The 18,693-nt window shown below is 62.5% G+C and overlaps 1 protein-coding gene across 1 annotated transcript; it reads left to right on the plus strand.

Annotated features, from left to right (window-relative positions):
* Positions 1-8,047: 8,047 nt before the first annotated feature.
* POU4F3 (POU class 4 homeobox 3) lies at positions 8,048-9,244 on the plus strand. Its single transcript, XM_086759251.1, has 2 exons — positions 8,048-8,164; positions 8,393-9,244. Exons 1-2 carry the CDS (start codon positions 8,048-8,050, stop codon positions 9,242-9,244), a joined length of 969 nt encoding a protein of 322 aa, XP_086615377.1.
* Positions 9,245-18,693: the final 9,449 nt, after the last annotated feature.

Raw genomic sequence — 18,693 nt, forward strand, 5'->3', positions numbered from 1 at the left:
TCAGCGTCTTGGACTCTCTTGCCCTGTGGAGATGGGTTTAATTGAAAGGCAAAAGCAACAGAACCCGATGCTTATCTGAACTCTTTTATTTGAAATCTGCATCTTTAGGTTGAATATTTTCCTATCTATCTGACTTGTGTTACCTGGGTGAAGGTTTTCACACCGCTCAGTGCAAAGGCAGAGTGCCGGGGGATAGGACCGGAATATTGCCGTTCATCCCCTAAGATGCCGTCTGGGAGGGATTCGCAGGCTGTGCGCTGCAGCCCGCTCAGCTTCTCAGCGCCTGCTGTGTTTGAAGTGAAGATGGCTTTGTTCCGTAACAGGATACACGGTCCGGGATCTGCTTTTACTCCATCTGTGGGCACCTTAAGTTGCCACTGGACCCAGCGCTCAGCACTTCACTTTTCCCACCGGCAGCGCAGGGCCAGGGCGAGTTTCCCAGGGAGCTGCTCTGGGAGTAGCAGTTCGTTTTCGGGAGGGCTCAGAGCAGCGGCCAGGGCATCCCCGCGCTCCTGGGCTGCCAGGCAAACACCGGCTGCATTTGAGGGACCCTCGGAGGCGTGTTTTGGGGGGAGACGCAGCGGTATCGCGCAGGCTGAATAACAAACGAGGTATTTGCGAAATCCAACTGCAGAGTTGTTTTCTCTGCAATAATAATTTTTCATCATGAGGGGTCGTAACAGGACATTTCGTGTGACACCTGCGTGCGCAGAGGAACGGGCCTCTTGGGGTGCGCTGGGCTCTGTGCAGGCAGGGCTGGCAGCGTCCCCGTCCCCTGGCCGCTGGCTCCCCTCTGCCACCGGGCGCCTCGGCAGGGTGGGCAGCGTCGCCGGGGAGGAACAGACCTGCAGGAAAGTTTGTTGGAAATCTCGTAGGACAGGATGTATGGAAATCTCCAGATAAAAATACTTTAAAGCAGCATCTTCTGTGACCCTAGCAATGCTCACCCTGGAAATCTGATGTATTTACTGCTGTTTGCCTGCTTATTTTATTTTAGATTTGATCTTAAACGTGCTTTCACAATGGTAAACTCTTTACCATTTACTCTGATGTTGCGTGTGTTAGACTTGTCATTGCATGAATATTGCACGCGTGAGGCAGGATCGTTTTGGCACCCTGCAAGGAATGATCATTTCACTCTGGCCACGTCTCAAAAGCAGCATCCGCTTACCACTCTGGGGTCCCCTGCGCGGGGACGGGGAGGTCTGCGTGTGCCGTAGGAGTCGCTCCGCGCGGATACGCGTGACACAGCGAGCTGCGCGGTGGCGGTGAGGCCTGGCCGTGCTGGCGGGGGCCTTGGCGTGGGCAGAGACACCCGAGGCCAACTGCCACAGCTATTGCTCTGCTTTGCCACGTAAACAAACCGCGGGGTTTGCTGTGAAATAATCCACTGAAGGGCAGGCACTGGTACCATGGCCCGCAAAGGGGCGGCGAGAGCAGGCTTTGCTCTGAGAAGGCAGCAGGTAGCCTCTGCTGAGAAAACCTGCCCCGCTCACCAGCCACGGCCCGCAAAGCTGCCCCTGCTCCCGGGGCATCTGGGCGGCGTTTGGCTCCGGTCCGGGCTGTGGTGGAGGCGAGGGACAGCGGCCGAGGGGAAACCCCAGCAGAGAGAGGCGGTGCCGGCAGCGACCCCCGGAGCGATGACGGCAGGGACCCCCCGCCAGCGCGGCAGGGACCCCCAGGCTGTGGGGTGCGCGGCCGCGGGCAGCGGGTGAGCCGGGACCTGCTCCTCCGTCGAGGTCGCGTTTCCTCCCCGGGCACCTCTCGGCGCGGGGTGTCACTGCTGTGCCGCAACTCGCTGTGTTTTAGGAGTCGAACCCCTTTAGCACTGTGTCTTGCTGTGCCTCTGCTGCGTTGGTGCGGCACCCCTGAGAGCGCGGCACCCAATGACGTTTCTGCGTTAATTATAGCCTGCTCTGCGCATCTTACACTGATAACCTTAAAGCACTTCTGCTCCGTGATTTATTTAAACACTAATAAATTATACATTTCTGGCACTTTAGTAATTCATGTGAAAATTATTTGGAGTCAACCAAAGATAACGTACCTCTGCGTGCTCTCTGGTGGCTGGAGACATGTCAGACAACACTTTCATCTGCTCTTCCTTTTGGCTTTTTAACATGACTTTGGGTTATCTGTGGGTCAAAGAAGAGTGAGGCGGATGTGAACAAGTACGCTTCCAACTGCTGATGTTCCTGTTGTGGAGGAGGGAGTTAAGCCTAAGCCAGGATGAAAGTACACACAACCATGAGCATATCTAGGCCTACACGGAAGCATCTTGCGGTTTAGTTTACTTACTGCTCAGCAAGCCACTTTCATCACAAACTCCCGTGCAGATGCGGTGCCTTTTGGGACTCTGCTGCAGGGACGAGGAGCCAGGACCCACACCCCTTCCAGGCAGCCGGGCGCGGGAGCGGGGCTGAGCTGCGGGGGCACCGGACGGGCAACGCTGCCGCCCCGCTGCGCTGGACCTGCTTTGGACGGGGCACAGGCTCTGCTCCTTGCCTGCATCTGAACGTGGCCCTGGGCTCCTCAGGCTGCTGGGGCTCAGGGATCGACTTTAAACAATTCTCTCCGTGGTCTGGGCTCTCACAGGCTTCGGGAGGAGCCAGCACCTTCCCTGCCACCTCTGTGCTCCCGGGTCACCCATCTCTGGCAAACCCCGCTGTAAGGGGCCGCTGGACATCTTGCGCTGTTGCGTGGCCAATGCAAACCCTTCCGCGACAGGCAGCTCCGCCGAGACAGGGGCCTGAGCCGGGTTATGTGAGAGCGGGGTTGGTGCCGGGTGGAACCGCGTCGTCTCCAGCCTCCTCTCCTGGAAACAGCCCCAAACCCTCGACGCGAGGTCCCGTGGTGCCTCCTCGCGTGGGAACAAGTGCAAAATTAGTCGCAAGGCAGATGTGATGTAAAAATTGTTTGTTAGAGCAGCTGGAGCAGGAAAATGCTGGGTTTGGTTTTCAGGGACCCAGCTTGTCTGGGGACCTGGGAGCAAAGGGCTTTGTCTGCTGCAGCTCCAGCTGCGGTGCGGCTCTGGGGTTTAGGCACCTGGACCTAAACTGGGGCTGGTTTTAAGATGCAGCAGCTGTAACGGAATTTTGAACCATGCTGGACATGTAGGGAAGGGGTTTTGTACTTCGGACAAGTCTTTAAATCCCTTTGATTTGGAAAAAAAGGGGTTTTTTTCCAGTTTGAAAGTGGAAAAATATCTGTATTTACTCTTACTGGTTCACGGTTGATGACCAAAGCATGGTAAATAGGAGACCCACAGCTGTGTTGGGAGCAACGCGTGCGGAGGCTGAGCTGCTGGCGGAGGTTTCCTGTTGTTGCACCGCGGGCAGCGCAGGGGCCACGACGGCTTCTGCTCCACGCGCCCTGTGCTCCTTCGGTTGGACGTGGAGGCGCGCGCCCCAGGCTGCGTTAGGTGGGGGATGAGTAAGAGTCTCTGCTTAAACACACGCTGAGCAGTCCTCGCCCTGCTCTTCCTCAAACCACACAGCGACAAAGAAATAGCTTTGGGCCGCTGAACTCTGGCAAAGCAAGAAGATTCTGAGTCCTTTTTTGGCTACATAATCTTTGGTTCTTTGAAGGAAATTTATTTTAAATTTTGTTTAACATTTCAGCTCTTGTTTGCCAGCAACTTGTTCTCTAATTATGCTTTGATCTTTTAAATGTTTGGGTTTTTTTTCTAAAGAAAGCCATTGTTGAGCGTGTTCTGCTAGGCAAACGTCTCACCAGCCGCATTTCGGCAGGCTCGGTTCCCTGCATTCACCCAGGGGAAGGCCCAGGACCCGGATGCGGCTCCCCGTGTCCCCGCTGCGGGGTGTCTCCGCATGGCGCTGGCCCCGGGATGCAGCAGTGACCCCGACCAGGGCACGAGGAACCAGAAGTGCCACGTGCAGCTTTCTCCACATATTGGGTCTCCGGTTTGGGTCGGAGCAGCTGGGTCCCGGCTGCCCCTTTTCCCTGCCCCGTTCCCCCGCTTTCCCAGGCAGGGCTGACAGCAGAGCCCTGGACGCCGGCCGGGAGCTCCACGATGCTCCCTCCCTCCCGGGTCCAGGCTGCGGCTGACGCCAAGCAGGAGTGCATCACAGTTCGGTGCTGTAACAACGGGTGGCATCAAAAAGCAGCGGGAATCCTGGATTCCTGGTGGAGAAATGAGGGCCCTGAGGGCGGGATGTGGGGCAGCCGGGTGAAACACGCCAGTGCTGCTCTTCCTGCCACCCCGCGATCGCCCTGGCAGAGACCCAGCCTGGGACTTGTTGATTAGCACAAACATTAGCAGGCCTACTGTTTCAGGAGATGAATAATTAATGTTTGTTCCTCATTAATTTCTTGTGGAACAGAGTCCTGTTAGACCACATTTAGATGTATTTCTAGAATTAGGAGCAAATACAACAAGAAAGAGATGGATAAGCGCTCTGCCCCAGCCCTCCCTGGACACCGCTGTCGTGCTGCTCCCGTCACCTCCATCAGAACGGAACGGGTTTGTTTCTACCAGGCCGCGATGTGTCTGTTGTTACAATTTTAATTTCGGGGAAGGATACAAGAAAGGAGCTCGATAATTCATGCACATGACAAACGAGTACAAGGAAGACCTCCCAGCCAGGACGAACTGCCTGGCATCTTGCGTTCCCAGGACTCAAATCACAACCTTGTTTACTGAAAAATTCAAAAATCAGTCAGCGTCGGCTTCTCAGGCGCTGCTGCGGGAAGACAGGCCGTTTGCTCTGCCCCCATTAAACAGACACTTCCACGCAGCAGCGGAGCTTTGGCGGTTCCAGTTTTCTACACAGCCACGACGCTTTTCTCACCCCAGCTGCTGTTTGGTTTCGATCCAGGATGAACCCTCGCCAGCGCGCACCCAGCCCTCGGGGGCTGCCTGTGCCCACGGCCCGCGACCAGGGCTCTGCTCGCCGAGCGCTCCTCTGCGCGCAGCCAGCAAAACGCCCGTTTGGTTTTAATTACAGAAAAGGGGAGCGAGCACTTAGAATTTCACCTGAAGCCAGGCGCAGGCGCCGTTCCCAGGAGGGAATCTTCGCTGCTGCCAGCCCAGCGAGCCACCGGCCTGCCGTCACCGTGCTTCACCTGCCCGCCGCGCGGGACCCTGCTGAGCTCTCTGCTGAGCGGCACCTTTGCGGCGATGCCCCTCGCAGCTTTGCTCTGAAAGAGCTTCCATCCCACCCCAGCCGTACTGAAGGCTTCCCAGAGTGAGGACGGCCCTTCCCTGGCCCCCGGCTTTGCCCGGACACCCTCACAGCGCCGCCCATTCTTTCCAGCCTCCTCCCCTGCGAGGCTCCGGCCGGGCTCCGGCCGTACCGCACCAAGGTGCGGCCGTGGCTCCGGCACAGTTCAGCCCCGCTGCGGCCGGCCCTGCGGAGGCACGGGCTGCTCCAGCCCCAGGTGATGCTCCGCAGCCCCGCAGAGCCCCTCACTGCCAGGGCCCTCTCCTGTGACGCAGTGCGGCCCCGCCGCCGCGCCGGGCAGCTCCTGTAGCTTAGCAACTTTCTTCTTGCTTCGTTAAGTTGGGCTCTTCAATCTCCTTAATGAGTAAGAGAATCAAGCCAGGTAATTGACGCTTGTCCGTTTAGCTGATGAATAATTGACCGTCTGGGTAACCCTAGATATTCCCCGAGCAGATTGTGCGGCGGGACAGCCGTACCGTACGGGCCACAGCGCGGCCGGCGAAAGGCTGCGCCCCAGCAGCAGAGCCCACCGCGCCGCCCGAGCCTCCGCCGTCCGAGCCACCCGCTTCCGACAGACACGGGGCAGGCAAACACCGGGGCGCAGGACCCCGGCCTCGGGGCGGGCAGGGGAGCAAAGGCAGGAGCCGGCGCAGTCTCTGCGCCAGCCACGCGTGCCTTGGCCACTCACGGGGCAAAGCACGGCGGCGGCCAGCCCCAGAGGAGCCACGCGCAGCAAAGCACCCGGCTGCTCCGAACAGCGACCGAAGGAGACGTCATGGGGCAGCTACCCGGGACCAGTGGCTCTGTGACCGGCGGGGAGGGCGGCTCAGCCTGCTGCAGAGAGGACGTCAGCGCAAACCATGCGCCAAATAACACGGTCACGTTCCAGACTTGCCATCGGTCCTGCCTAGGCTTTTACTGTGTAATTTTTAAACTGAATTGGATGAATACGATGAAAGCAAGAGCCTATCAACAACCCTTCTGACTGCAATGGGCTTTGAATTAAATTCTAAATAAGAACGGAACATTTTGATGTGTTAGGGAAATGGACAGCAATCTTTGAATTGTGACAAAACAAAAGAGCACCCGCTTTTAATCTGACTTTTACCTTCAGATTTTCAATGAGTCGCTACTGACGTTTCATCAGGGTATGGGTTTGGTGGTTTTTTTCCTTCCAGAAATATCATTAATTATTTACCAGTAGGTGAATGATCTCTGAAATCTACTGCAGTGACACCTTTGAGTCTGCAGACAGCTTCTGATGGCAAACCATCTGGGCTCTTTTACCTTGTTATTGTTCATCCTTTGGACCCCTCTCCTCTGTTGTAAGGTGTAACGTCAGTAGTCGGGGCCAGGAACATCAATATTTTACAGCTCTCACTAAAGGAGCCCAGCAGCCGCGTTCCCCAGCCCAGCCCAGCCCCTCTGAAGGCAGCTGTCTGCAGGGGCAGGCGAAGGCGGGGGAGCCGGCAGCGAGAAGGGTGCTGCGGGGCGGCCGTGCCGGGGCTCTGAGCCGGGCCCCGTGGCCAAACGCGCCAGGCTTGGCTGCGGCACATCCTCCAAATTGCGCGCGGTTCCACGCAGGAGCAGGGGAAGGAGGCGTCCGAGGCCTCCCACAGCTCCTCCACGCTTGAACGGGAGGGGAGCAGCGGCAGAGAGACGGGAAAGAAAACGCGCCCGGTGCAAACGCTCTCGGAGCCGGGGAGAGGGAGATGAGGAACCGGCACGGCCTCAGGCTTTACACCCAGCTTTTCCATCCTCTGACTGACTGACGTTAACCCGACAGCACGAAATAAAGGGAGGATTAAAACGAAAACAAAACAAAGGCCTGAAATGTACCCCTCCGTTAATTACCTCCAGCGCAGAGCGCTGCCCATAAACACGGTGCCGCTCCGGATGAAACTTTCATGTGGCTGTTTAGGCCCGCTGAAATATAAATGATTTCCTTTAAATTTTTTATCATAAATCAGGGCACGGAGCTTTGCGGCGGCGCGCCCGTTCAGCGCGCCCCCGCGCCCCGGCCCTGCGCGGCCCCGTGCCGGGCGCTGTCCGCGGTGCTGGAGCCCGGAGCCCCCGGCGCCGCCCCGCGCCCCGCGCCCCCAGCGCCGCTCCGGCGGGCGGTGTCCGGGCCCCGGGCAGGGGCCGGCGCGGGAGGGTCCCTGCCCCCCGAACCGTCCTGTGGCTCGGGGAATGGGAGCAGAGGCCATCGCTGCGCTGTGAGACGCGGGGGCAGGGCGCTGCAAGCGCCTTTCACCGCGGGGCCGGCTCCTCTCCGGCCACCGCACCCGCACCCGCACAGCAGCGCCTCTGCCTCCTGCTCTGCGTTCGTCGAGGCTCATCAAACCGGGAAACTTTAAATCTAGGAGTAGATTTTATTTTTGCTTAAGAACTTCAAACGCCACACTTGCGAAACACGTCCCCGCACCAGCAGAGCGTCCTGCTGCCTGCAGATGTGTGACGATGCGGGAAGCGGACGCATCGCAGCAGGTCCCGCGCCACGACGGCGCCTCCGCGCCACGCCGGGGCTGTACCCGCGTGGAAATGCCCCCTCCCCCGGGACCCGCCGCCCTGCGCCCCCCGGCCCCGGGACGGGCGGGACTCGAGCGCGGGCGGGGAGCATCCTGCGAGCCCCTCCCGGCCCCGACGGCGCGTCCCGCGGGGGGGTGCTGCGCGGGCCCCGCTGCCCCCGTCCCGCCCGCGCTGCCCGCGCGCAGCACGCGTGCGCGGGGCCCGCTCCGGGCAGGCAGCGTGTAAGATGAGTGAGGCAGCGGGGGGGGGGGCGAGGGCGCGCAGGGGCCGCGCTGCCGTCGAAAATCGCTCACTCGGGCAGCGGCGCTGCCGGGGGCGGCCAGCCCGGCGGGACGATGGCCACCGGCGCCAAGCAGCCGTTCGCCCTGCCCGCCGCGCTCCCGGAGCCCAAGTTCCCCGGCCTGCAGCCCGGCGCCGAGGCGCTGCGCAGGGTCTGCCTGCCGCCCCCGCAGGTACGTAGCCGCCCCGCACTTTTCTGACAGGCAGCGCCTCATGTTTTTTTCACGTCGGCAGCAGAGCCGCGCGCCGGGACCCTCTCCCCCCTCTCCCGCTCCCGTCGCCGCCGCCCCCCCCATTAATTTTTAAGACCCGCGCGGCAGGAGGAGCGGCGGGGCCGGGCCGGCTCCCCGGCCGGTGCCAGAATTCCCCGCTGACTCCGCCATGCGCCTTCTCGCCCGCAGCTGCCGGCCAATATATTCGGGAGCTTCGATGAGAGCCTGCTGGCCCGCGCCGAGGCGCTGGCGGCCGCCGACATCGCCCCGCACGCCAAGGGCCACCACCAGCCCCTGCACCCCCCGCCCTTCAAGCCGGACGCCGCCTTCCACGCCATGAGCGGCCTCCCCTGCGCCGCCGCCCTCCCGCACCCGCTGCTGGACGGCGCCGACCTCCTGGAGCACCTCTCGCCCTCGCTGGCCGTCGGCGGCCTGCCCGAGCCCCCCGCCCCGCTGCCGCCGCACCCGCTGGCCGCCGCGGGCCCCTTGGCCGTGGGCCTGGGCCCCCCGGGGGTCCCGCCGCCGCCGCCGCCGCCGCCGCCGCCGCCCGCCGCGCCCGAGGCGGACTCGGACCCGCGGGAGCTGGAGGCCTTCGCCGAGCGGTTCAAGCAGCGGCGGGTGCGGCTGGGGGTGACCCAGGCCGACGTGGGGGCGGCGCTGGCGGCGCTGAAGCTGCCGGGCGTGGGCTCGCTCAGCCAGAGCACGATCTGCCGCTTCGAGTCGCTGACGCTGTCGCACAACAACATGGCGGCGCTGCGGCCGGTGCTGCAGGCCTGGCTGGAGGGCGCCGAGGCCGCGCAGCGCGACCGCGCCGCCGGCCCGCAGCTGCTGGCGGGCGCCGAGCGCAAGCGCAAGCGGACGTCGATCGCGGCCCCCGAGAAGCGCTCGCTGGAGGCCTACTTCGCGCTGCAGCCGCGGCCCTCGTCCGAGAAGATCGCCGCCATCGCCGAGAAGCTGGACCTGCAGAAGAACGTGGTGCGCGTCTGGTTCTGCAACCAGCGCCAGAAGCAGAAGCGGATGAAGTACTCGGCGGTGCACTGACGGCGCCCGCCCCGCCGGGCCCCCGGCCCGCCCCCAGCGCCCCCGACCCCAGCCCCGGGACCGGAGCGCGGCGCGGGGCCTCCGCCGTTGCCCGGACTCCGTTCCGCGCCGGGCGCGGTCCCGCTCCCCGCCCCGCTCGGGAATAAAGCTTTATTTTTCAACCCGACGGGACGCGTCTTTCCTCGCCGCCCCGAGCCGGAGAAAACGTTTGCGAGCGCAAAACCCAACGACCGCCCTTCGGCGGGGGGGCCGGGCTGCGCCCCGCTCCGCGCCCGCGGAGGGAAACGACAAATGCCCCAGCGAAAGCTGTCGCGGGTTCATCTCCGATGCTGTTTAAAGGGGGAAAAGGCTTTTATTTACCGTTCCCAGAGGCGCCCGAACGATTAAATATTAACGATGGAAGCGCGAGCCCCCGCTGGCTGTTCCACTTCAGCCTGGCGATGAGCGACGGCCGTCGGTCCCGGCAGCCGGGTCTCGCCCTCCTCCCGCGCCAGGCAGGACCGCACAGATGCAGCCGTTTCCCCGCACCTCGCCGGGAAGCGAAAGCTCCCTCGCGCCGCGTTTCCCCAGTCGGCCCTGACGGGTTTTTTTCCCCCAATCCGATGCCCTCTAATAATAACTGCCCTCACGCCGGTGCATTGTGTTGCGGGTCCCGAGCATGTGAGATGCGGGCGCTGCAGCAGCAACCGCCCCGCAGCGCGCCGGGGCCGACGGCAGCCCGGGCGCATCCCGCCGGTGCCCGACGACGCGGGGCTCGGGGCGGGCCCCCACGCCAGCCAGGTAAGCGGCCGCTTTCTCTCTCCGCTCGCCCCCGCGCGTGGCCGGGAGCCCGCCCCGGGGCCCCGCCGCTCCGCGCTGCTCCGCCCGCCCCGGCGGCCGTCGGAACACGGGGCCGCGGCTCGGCGGGGCGGCGGCCCCTCGCAGCGACGGGGAGAGCCGGCCGGGGGCAGGGCTCGGCCGCCGTGACACGAGCCCTTCGCCTGCCAGCGCGCCGCAGAAATTACTAAAAAACATCCCAAAGCCGCCCCGGGCGGGGTGATGTCCTCCCCGGCTGGCGTTAAACCCCGCTTGAGCCGCACTCAGCCCGTGCTTCGCTCGCCGCTGTCTGCCCGGACACCCGCGCCCTTCTGAAAGGGAAATCGGGTCGTGCTGGCTCTTAGGACGGCAGAGATGCCACCGCACACTTACTTGTGGCTGCTCTGGTTTTGCCTGGATCTGCTATGTTTTTGTGACAACTTTGCCTTTGTCTCGCTTGGCTAGGTCCAGAAAATGTCTTAAAGATGTGAGACAAGTCCTAAATGAACTTGCCCAAACGTCCCGTTGCTGTCCCAGAAGCGAGCTCCGGTGCGCGGCTCCTCTGCCTCAGACGAGCTGACCAGTGAGCCCCGAAGCGCCCACTCCTTGCCTGCCCTCCTTCCTTCCCGGTTCCTCTCTGCACACGGACGGCCCTGAGAGCCTCTCCTTGCCCAGATTTCACTCCTTGCAAATTCTGGGTTTCTTTTCACTCTGCGTGTGCAGGTTTGTGCCTTGCTCTGCCCAGATGCCATCTACAGGACCTCATTGCTTCGTCTGGGGTTTCACCATGGAGGTCAGGTACGTGCTGATTTTTAATTGCTGTTGGTGCCCTCGTCTTTGCCCAGGTTTGGCTCCCAAAGCTCTGGTGCCAGATAAATTCATCTGATCCTCCTGGAGCTGGGGATTGAGATTAAGCTTCCACTTCGGTAGGACTAGTTCAGAAGTGGTATTTCCTGCTGAGGAGGCACAAAGAAGGAGCCTGCATGTCCTTGGTATGGCACGCAGTGCCCCAAAGCCAGGAGCCAGTGCCCAGCGGTGCTGGAAGGGGGATGCAGAGCACGGTGGGATCCCTGGCTGGCAGCAGGATTGGGCCCGGGTGTGCAGCGCTTGCCTCCCGTCTCACTGTCCTCTCTCCGCTGCCAGCGCCATCTCCTCTGCCTTCTCTGCCGCCTGCAAAGCCCCAGTGCAGGCTGTGCTGGCTGCAGCTGGGAACGGCAAAGGCAGTTTTACTGGCTGCTGCTCCTGAACAGTAAGCTCGGGATCACAGCCCTGGCCCCCGCTGCCCTGGGACGCAGACGGGTGCACTGCACGCACCAGGCACCGCTCGCTGGTATCCCGTCCCCGGGACCTCGAGGGAGGCTGGTGTCAGCCCTGGCTCTGCCGCTGCGGTCAGGCCGGGCAGGGGCTGTGCTGGGGTCACCCTCGCCCTCCCCGGGTGCCGGTTTTGTCAAGCCCTGCCACCAAAACCCACCCCCATTCTGCCCCGTGCCCTGCTGATCTCTCCAGGAGCGTGAGGGTCTGGACGCTCCGTTTTCTTGCAGGGCTGGGGCTCCTCGTCCTGCTCTGCGGGACCCAGGTCTGTGGGACCCACCCTGGGGCGCCTAATTCCTCAACACCCCCCCAACCCTACCTCCCACAGGTGAAACGAGACGCAGGACAAACTTGCCGAAAAATGGAATTCCCTTTTGGCGGCAGCCAGGGTAGAGGGAGACCTGCTGAACGGGGAGGTGGGCAGGGAGATGCCCAGGAAAGCCAGTGTGTGTGAGACACAGGTTCAGCAGGCAAACCCCTTCGATGGTTTCTGAACCACTAACGACTGATTTATTATTTTTTCCCCCATGCTGTGCTTGTTCCTTAATATCCTGCTCTCTGTCTCCCGGGGACTGTGCTTGAGAGATGAAAGCACCGAAAACCAACGAAGCCATTGGCAGTGCTCACTCAATTGATTTTTACACAAAATTTGCCTTCGTGCACGAAGGACTGAAAAATGATGCCATTAATAATGAATAACAAAAACAAATGCAGGGCGGAAATCGATAGAAGCACATCTGATCTCACGGGAGCTGGGGGGGAGCCCCCGGATGTACAAAAGCAGTGGAGGGGGGCGAGGGGGGCGAGGGCCTCGGGATGGGGCATATGGGGACCCCCTGCACTGGTGGGTCTGGGGCTTTGGGGCGCAGGGATTTGGGGTGGGAGCATGGAGAGGGGGTTTGGGGCGGGGCGGGGGAGGCAACGGCCTGCTGCCGTGGTGCAGATGTGAGCAGCTGGTGGCCTGGCAGGAGCGTGTCCGTCTGTCCGTCTGTCTGTCCGTCGGGGCAGGGTTTGAATGCCCATGTCCGTGGGGCTGCAGGGCCCCGCCGCGGCTCCCGGCTCCCAGCTGCAAACCGGGGCGCAGAGCAGCTCGGGGTGGCACTGCGGGCTGGTCGCAGGAGGCGGTCGCTGGAGCTGGGGCTGTGTTTGCTTCCCAGAGAAAACTGGTGAGTTTCAGCTGCAAAAATCCTGACGTCAGCCCAGCCCAGCCCGGCTCAGCCCAGCCCAGCCCGGCTCAGCCCTGCCCAGGCCACCGGAGCACCCCCAGGACAGCCGCCCGCATCGAGCAGGGGACCCCGAGAAGGGAGCTCTGGCTGGGCGGCGCGGCCGGTCCCCAGCAGCCTGTGCCGCTGCTGGTGCCACGCAAAGGAGCCCAGCACCCAGCCCAGCGACGGGACGGGACCGTCCCCTCCATCACCCGCTGGTTCAGCTGGGCCGGCGCGGGGGTGCCGAGAGCAGGCGGCCGGAGGGTGCAGGTGGGCATTCCCGCAGAGAGCCGGGAGCTCTGGGGGCTGCTTCGCTGGCTGCTTCACACCCGCGCCACGCAGAAGGAATTCATCCCGGGTGTGCGGCTTCCCCAGTTATTTTCCAAACAGGGTGCTTTAAAGCCATTAAGCAAATTTGTCTTTAATGACACCAGAGGTGCTTTACACAGTTTGCCTGGAAATGCTATGTATAAATTTACTCCATCATCAAGATACGGTTTAGACTTTGTTTCTTTGAGCAAATTGGGAATTACATGTGGAGATACATGTCACAGCACTTTCAACAGAATTTGAAATGAAATGCTTTGACTGTTTTTAAATCCAAAGAGAATTAAAAACGTACAATCACACTACATAAATCTAGATCAGCTGTTGTAAAATAATACTGACATACGCTGAACGCCCTCAGCCTGCCTGCTGAGAAGGAAGCTTGTAATGCAGTGTGAAGCAGAGCTGGTCCCAGAACTGCTGCGGCCCCGTCTCGCCCTCCCAGGCAGCGGTGTCCACGGTGCTCAGAGCCGTCGCGGTGCCCAACCCTCGCTCGCGCCGTACCCGGATCGGGAAGGCCAGTGCTGGGGTCAGGGCAGGGACTCCTGGCCATTGCGAGCTGTCCGAATGGGACAGGCTGCGTGGAAAACCACCCTTTGTCTCATTTGCAGATTGCTGCCCTTTCTGCCAGGGGCTTGCTGAGGACTGATGTTCCTGGGACGTACGTGGAATGGTAATAAATCCAGGAGGGAGTATCAGTTACCCAGTGCGGCGTTGTGTCACCCCGAGGTGAGCGAGGGTCTCCGCAGCCCTTAGGTGTAGGAGGAAACACCAAGTTGCTGGGTGCCGAGGGCTGAAGGGTCTGGACCTGTGCTGGGCAGCGAGGGGGCTGCGGCTGGGACCCCGGGCTCTGCCCCCTGTCGGGGTTCCCCTTTCCTCGGTGCCTTTGAGGTTACAGCGTCCTCCCTCTTTTCATCCTCTCCGGGCGCGCAAGGGGATGCGGGAGCCGCCTGCCTGGCAGAGCCTCGGCCTCAGGTGGACTGTTGTTCACCAAGGTTTGGAGAGCGCGGTGTCTCTCCGTTCACTCCCTGTCATCACGGGAAAGACGGGAGGGAAGCCAAGCCACCGTCCAGCAGAAGAGCGGAGCAGTTGGGGAGGGTGAGGGCAGCAAGTGACCCGGCGCCTGTTCAGCAGGGCGCTGTTTGTCACGGCGGTGGGACCGTCCTGGTTCGACCCCCCAGGTCCTGGCACGTGGAGGAGGTGCTCCTGGCGGCCAGGCCGGGCTGAGCTTCTCTTTTGGGAGAGAAAGAAACAGGGAGCCGGTGGGGAGGTTCAGCACGCTGTCAGCATCTACGTGCTTTTTAAACTCGCGTGAGTTTGGAGGTGGAAACGGAGAGGGGACGTAGGGCAGATGGATTTGCAGGGGAACCTTGGATTTTTCTCCTCCTGAGGCTGACGTGTCTGACGCGCCCCGTCTGTGAGTTTACCGGGGCCCTTGTTCACCCAGCTGACCCACCCACCTTTGTTCAGGCCGCTGGATCCCGAAGCCCTGGCGATGCTGCCAGCAGCAGAACCGCGGCGCAGGGGCCAGATCCACCCCACGGGCGCCCCTCTGGCTGGGGCTGCGAGGCAGCACCTGGGCTGCCTGGGGCAAAAGCACCCTCCCGGGCTTCACATGCACAAAAAATAGGGTGTTGCCCGGAACGAGAGGGGAGCACGAGCACCGCAGAGCTGGTGTCCAGCCCTCATCCCTCCCGGGCAGCCGGGCCGCTGCCGCGTGATGCTCTGCACCCGCAGGCGGGCTTGGGGGCAGCTGGCTCTGGGGGTGATGCTCCTGTAAAAAAAAAAAAGCAAAACTCAAGAGATCCTCCTTTAAGTGGTGTAGTGAGAACACATAAAAGCATCGGAAAAAACATCGGAACCTCTGTTTATTGCTTGGTTGGTTTTGCGCCCTGCGACTCCCCAGCCGGCTGATGGCTTCGGGGACTCGCGGAGGGACAGGCAGCACGCAGTGCGTACACAGTCTGCTCCGGCCGTGGCTGCCTGCAGGGAGGGTCTCCTTCCATCCCCCGCACGGCAGCTGCTCCCGGCCCGCTCCCCGCCTCGCGCCCGCGCTGCCCGCTGCTCCTCGGCTGGCCTCCCTCCCACAGCGTGGGGTTCTCCTGGCGCAGAGGGACGCACGTGTGGCTCGCCTTGGGGCCGCAGGGATGGGGTTCTGGGGACGGTGACTTTGGGTAGGAGCAGGGATGGGCTCTCTTGGATCCCTTTGCTGGAAGAGGAGCCTCCAAGGCAGCTGCCAATGGGATGGGGATGGGGGGAAGCTGGGGCTGGGGCACCGGGGCGGTGTTTTGACCCAGGACTGGTGCTGCCAACAGGGCTGAAATGCCTCACAACTCAAAATCACTCTACTCTAAAGACAGGAGAAAATATTTAGGAAAAATATTGACATTTCTTTAAATGCTGGACTTTCAAAGAGAGATTTTGTGCTCTTAGCATTTTAAGGGCGGGGGGCAGGGAAGGCACCTGAAATATTTTGGACAGAGCAAGTGTTTTCCTTGTCAGGGCGTGGGGCAGGAGAAGTCGTTCGCATCCCCCTTCATCGAGGAAAGCTGAAATACCGTCGATCTGGGGTCAGTCCAGGCCGAAGCTGTCTGGAGGAGCAGAGCGGTGCCGAGGCACTCAGCCCCTGTCCCCCTGCAAACCGGGCGCGTGAGCCGCCCGCGAAGCGTTAGCAGCCACACGTTGCAGTCAGGTTGGATGCCACGTGCAGGCACGCTAACATGGAAAACACATTAGCCCCCACCGAGGAAACCTGAGCAAATGGGCCATGAGATGCCGTGTCCTGGGATTTAACATCAATGCCATTCCCCGGGACGCCGCGGCGGAGCGGGTTTGCTCCGGTTCACCGCAGTCCCAGGCTCCCGAAGGAGCACTGGATCGGGAGCACCCCCTGAGCTGGACGGACCCCGTCACCCCACCACAGCCCCCCCACGTCCCTGTGCTGCTGTGGGTGGCTGTGGGTGCCACAGCCCCTGGGCCGCTGCGGCTCCCACCCCACTGCCTCTGCCGGCCTCGTCCCCCGGGAGCAGCCCTGCGGACACTGTCCCGGTGGCACTGTGACCCTCCCATACCGCTGCGCGAGCGGGAAAGCACGTCTGCCCCATCCCTCAGCACGCAGCTTCTATCCTAAAACCGCCTCATCAAATATTAACCCCAGCGACGGCGCATTTCTGGTCTCTCGGGGAAGAGGCACGCTTCCAGTGCTCCGCGGAAGATCTCCTTTCCCTGATATCCCGTCACGCGTACTTGCACAAGGCTGGCACGTGGCCACCCCAGCCCACTTCTCCCGCCGGGCAGGGACACGGGGCCGCTGCCGGGCTGTCCCCTTAGCTGACCCTGCAGCGATTCCCGACGGCCGCCCTGAGCCCGCTCTCCTGGGGCAGCGCTGGTGTGGGGCTTCGTGGGGTGTGGGGGCACTCCCAGGGTCGGGCAGCCCCCGGTCAGCGCTCCCTGCCAAATCGTGTCTGTGCCCTGTACCTTGCACCACGGGCCCTGTGCTCTGAGACAGCCCGGAGGAGAAGCCCCCGCAGAGCGAGCTGGAGAAGGGACACGGGGACGAGCAGAAGTCATGGTCAGGAGCTGGAGAAGAGCCTCGCGCAAGCGGAGCAGCACACAGGGCATCTCCACATCCCCGTAAAGCCCCTGTCCGCGCCAGCCAGGGCCCCAGGTCTGCGCCCCAGCACGGGGACCGAGCTGCTCGGCGGCGGGGGCTGCGCTCGGCTCTGCGGTGGGGACACCTGGGGACTGAGCCCCTCCTGCCTCCCGGGGCGTCCGGTCCCCAGGACGGCGTGGGGCCGGCACGGCTGCGGCAGCGGGAGCGGTGGCGGAGGAAAGGGGAGAGTGGCAGCACCTAGGCACATCAATAATGCATGAAATGCCAGCAGCAACAAAGGGAGAGAGGGACCAGGAGCAGGAGAACAGATACCACAGAGCTTTTTAACGGTCTTTTTCCATTAGTGTCAGCTCTGTGACTGCTCTCAGGCAGAAGAAGTTTCCCCCATCGCCTCCAGAATTCCAGGACAGGAGCCGAGCGTACCCTTGCTGGCCAGGCCCTGCTCCCGGGCGCTGTGGTGGCTGGCGGGGTGCAGGTCTCAGGCGTTCAGGGGGTCTCGCAGGGTGGGGTGCCGGGGCCAGACATGGTCCCTCCCAGCAGAGGAGCTGCGAGAGGCACTGCGCTGGCAGCAGCAGGCGGAGAGGCCGCCGGGCTCGGCTGGCTGTACTCCGTCTGTAGCCTGCCAACAGCCCGAGCCCCCTGCTCGGGGTCACTCCGGGCACCTCCACGGACCCCTGCGCGCCTCTGCAGCCCCCGCCACAGCTGGGCTCCACAGCCCACGTCCCCTGTGTCGGGGGGAGTCTACAGGCTACTCATGTACACAAAAAACAGAATTTTTTCATGTAACTACAGGGAAAGCATTAGGCCAGATCGGGGAGCTCCGTGGCCAGGGCTCTGTGCGCCATGCAGGGCAGCAGCTGATGAGAGGGACGGGGATGCGCCCCGTTAACGTTTAACAACACCAGACCCATCTGCTCCCCCGCGATGCCCGGCCGATGCCTGGCCACAGCTGTTGGCACGGGCCGGCGCCAGCCCTGCCGCTGAGCGGGAGCGCAGCACACGCACACTCACGGCCGGTGGAAGGGCGCAACGAGCATGCACTGCACGTGGGGCACCGCCAGCCCCATGATTTCAACCCCAAAATCCACCTCTGGGGCTGCATCGCAGGGTTATCCCCTGGCAGGGCTGCAGACAGAGGGGTGGGTGGTGCGGGTGCGGTGCGGTGCGGCGCGGCGCGGCAGGGCGGGTACCACCGCTGCAGCGCGCGCGCCGAGGCGCTGGCTCCCCATCGCTGGCTCCCTGGGCTTCCTTCAGACCGCTCCTTCCTCCGTTACCCAGGTGCAGAGTTTCCAGACCCAGCAATTACTTAAACCTCACAGAAAACCACAGCCCCACATTCTTTTCTCTGCCCTCAGTTTAATAGCCTAGCTGTCAGAAAATACGAGAAGATTGTTCTACAAACAGGTTCACTGTGAAATGCAATTAGCTAATTACTGCTTTAATCATTGCTATTCTGCATAGAAAATACACCAGGAGGAAAAAAGGACATATTGCCAGAAGAGCCAGGACTAGATCCCAGTCAGAACCAGTCCAAGGCCCTTCTGTTTCTGTCACCCTCTGCAGCAAGGGTCCGCTGCGCCCGTGGCCGAGCCCCCGGGGGACCCCCGTGAAACCCCGCAGGGCTGCGGGCCGGGGCCTGGGGCCGGCTGGCAGAGGCGGCGTGTGGACGGTGGCGTGTGGACGGTGCCGTGCGGACGGTGGCGTGCGGACGGTGGCCCGTGGACAGTGGCGTGCGGATGGTCGTGTGCGGACGGTGGCCTGTGGACGGTGGTGTGCGGACGGTGGCGTGCGGACGGTGGTGTGCGGATGGCTGCTCCCCTGTCCCTGCCCCGGCGCGCAGCTCCCAGCCCCGCTGCCTCCGCTGCTGCTGCCCACCGAAGCGGTGCCGTTTGCAGCGGTGCTGGCCAAGGGCTGCGCTGCGGCTGCCTCACCCGCGGCCTTGCACGAGCTGCTCTTTTTGGGGGTACACATCTTCAAGGGACGCCCAGACCCAGCGCGCGGTGCTCCCCTTTCCCAGGCCGTGCTGTGCTTTTGTGACCGGCTGCTGGCGCGGGGCCGGGCTGGAGCCAGGCCCCTGTAGGGACCTTCTCTCCCCAGGGACCTGCCCCGGCCCCGCGCCGCTGCGGGCGGCAGTGACACGCGAGGCCAAGCGGGGAGCCAGGAAGGCGAAGGCCACCTCCACCCGCGCCGGCTCTGCC

Source organism: Chlamydotis macqueenii, chromosome 14 (assembly GCF_036417535.1).
Source record: "Chlamydotis macqueenii isolate bChlMac1 chromosome 14, bChlMac1.mat, whole genome shotgun sequence".
In the NCBI taxonomy this organism is placed as follows: Eukaryota; Metazoa; Chordata; class Aves; order Otidiformes; family Otididae; genus Chlamydotis; species Chlamydotis macqueenii.

Excerpts from the sequence above, each read along its gene's own strand:
- POU4F3 (XM_086759251.1), top strand. The coding sequence starts at position 8,048 with ATGGCCACCGGCGCCAAGCAGCCGTTCGCCCTGCCCGCCGCGCTCCCG. Across the intron at positions 8,165-8,392 it reads TCTGCCTGCCGCCCCCGCAG|CTGCCGGCCAATATATTCGG; the intron begins GTACGTAGCCGC and ends TCTCGCCCGCAG.